Genomic DNA, 1447 nt, shown 5'->3' on the forward strand with positions numbered 1-1447 from the left:
GCCTTCACTTACACATCACAGCCGGTGAGTGGCTTGTACTGCGTCATGCACTGCTACAGAGCCATATGTATGTGTGTGTGTGTGTGTGTGTGTGTGTGTGTGTATGTGTGTGTGTGTGTGTGTGTGTGTGTGTGTGTGGTGTGTGTGTGTGTGTATGTGTGTGTGTGTGTGTGTGTGTGTGTGTGTGTGTGTGTGTGTGTGTGTGTGTGTGTGTGTGTGTTGTATGTGTGTGCACGTGTATGTCCGTACTAAGCAAGAATATGTCGTATTCATAGAGTTTGTACTAAACATGAGCGTGCATCTGAGTTCGTACTAAGTGAGTTCCACTGGGTACATGTTTCTCTCACTGTGCAGTCAAGAGTGCTGAAAACGGACGTACGCGTTTACGGCTATCGTGGAGCTAACGACATGGCAATCCGTGACTTCACCTTCTACGGCTGTGTACTCTCGGGGAATGTGACTGCTATCCTCAACCACAATGCACTGCCCGCAGAGTTCGTCCAATACGATATGGATACCGATGTGCTCCGAGTTACCGTGCCAACCACTCAACCATACCGACAGTCCATCGCGCAGGACTTCACGCTTGCCCTGACGGAGGCGAACGACTAGGAAACGTTGCCAATGTGCGCGTGTGTTGTAGTGGTCGTGGTGTGGGGGGGGGGGGAGGTCTGTGTGTGTGTGTTTGTTGTGTACGTGATCCCTGCGTTTGTATGTGTAGGCTTGCGCCATTACATCACAAACGGTCGTGTTAGCCCGAAACTACAATCACCTCTCGGTGACCATGTACATGCACATAGCATACAATACTTCAGTTTATTGCCTCAACAGTACACCTGTATAACTGCCAAGGTGGCCGAACAGCAAGACAGTGCGATGTGCTGCGTGTTGTTTCGGAGCTGAACCCTTTTGTAACTTTTGTAAATTGTATGTGTTCCTGCCTTCTAGGACCAAGGATTTTTTTTATTTCCGTATGTTTTCAGCTCATGCTGGCCCGTGAGTGGATTTTATTTTGAAATTCTTTCTTCACTATCTAATACAGCTTGCTACTTTGAAATTCTGCAATTCTAAACTTTTTATCTACATGTATGTCCTTTATATCTGCCCCGGGAATGGGCCTGTTTAATTTGGTATTACTTATAAATTTTATTATCACTGTGTGATCATGTTGTCTGGACGATGATCGTATTTATCCTTTGCAAATTTTGTTTCAGTAGATGAGGTATGTTACATTTTCGAGATGTTGTCTGGTATAAGACCCATGCCGTCGAAATGATCCTCTTGAGATTCCCACACATAACAACTTGTTTTGGAATTTCGGTTGATAGCTGCTATCGCTTCGTAATAATTCAGATCCGAAGTTGAGCATGATTTATTGCCTGCGTGATTTGGCTTGTATCTCTTGCAATAATTATTATTATCAAGTGTGATTTTGAAACTTCATGTA

The 1447-nt window shown here is 44.6% G+C and overlaps 1 protein-coding gene across 1 annotated transcript in view; it reads left to right on the forward strand.

Moving 5' to 3' along the window:
* The window catches only part of LOC135821117 (lysosomal alpha-glucosidase-like), a 44884-nt gene extending 43437 nt beyond the window's left edge, over positions 1–1447 (forward strand). Inside the window, exons 19-20 of the mRNA XM_065334182.1 lie at positions 1–24; positions 355–1447. The exon at positions 1–24 is cut by the window's left edge and continues 32 nt beyond it. Of these exons, the coding sequence (XP_065190254.1) occupies positions 1–24; positions 355–612 (282 nt within the window). The 3' untranslated portion in view covers positions 613–1447. The remainder of the gene's footprint in view (positions 25–354) is intronic.

The sequence above is a fragment of the Sycon ciliatum genome, chromosome 7 (assembly GCF_964019385.1).
Source record: "Sycon ciliatum chromosome 7, ocSycCili1.1, whole genome shotgun sequence".
In the NCBI taxonomy this organism is placed as follows: domain Eukaryota; kingdom Metazoa; phylum Porifera; class Calcarea; order Leucosolenida; family Sycettidae; genus Sycon; species Sycon ciliatum.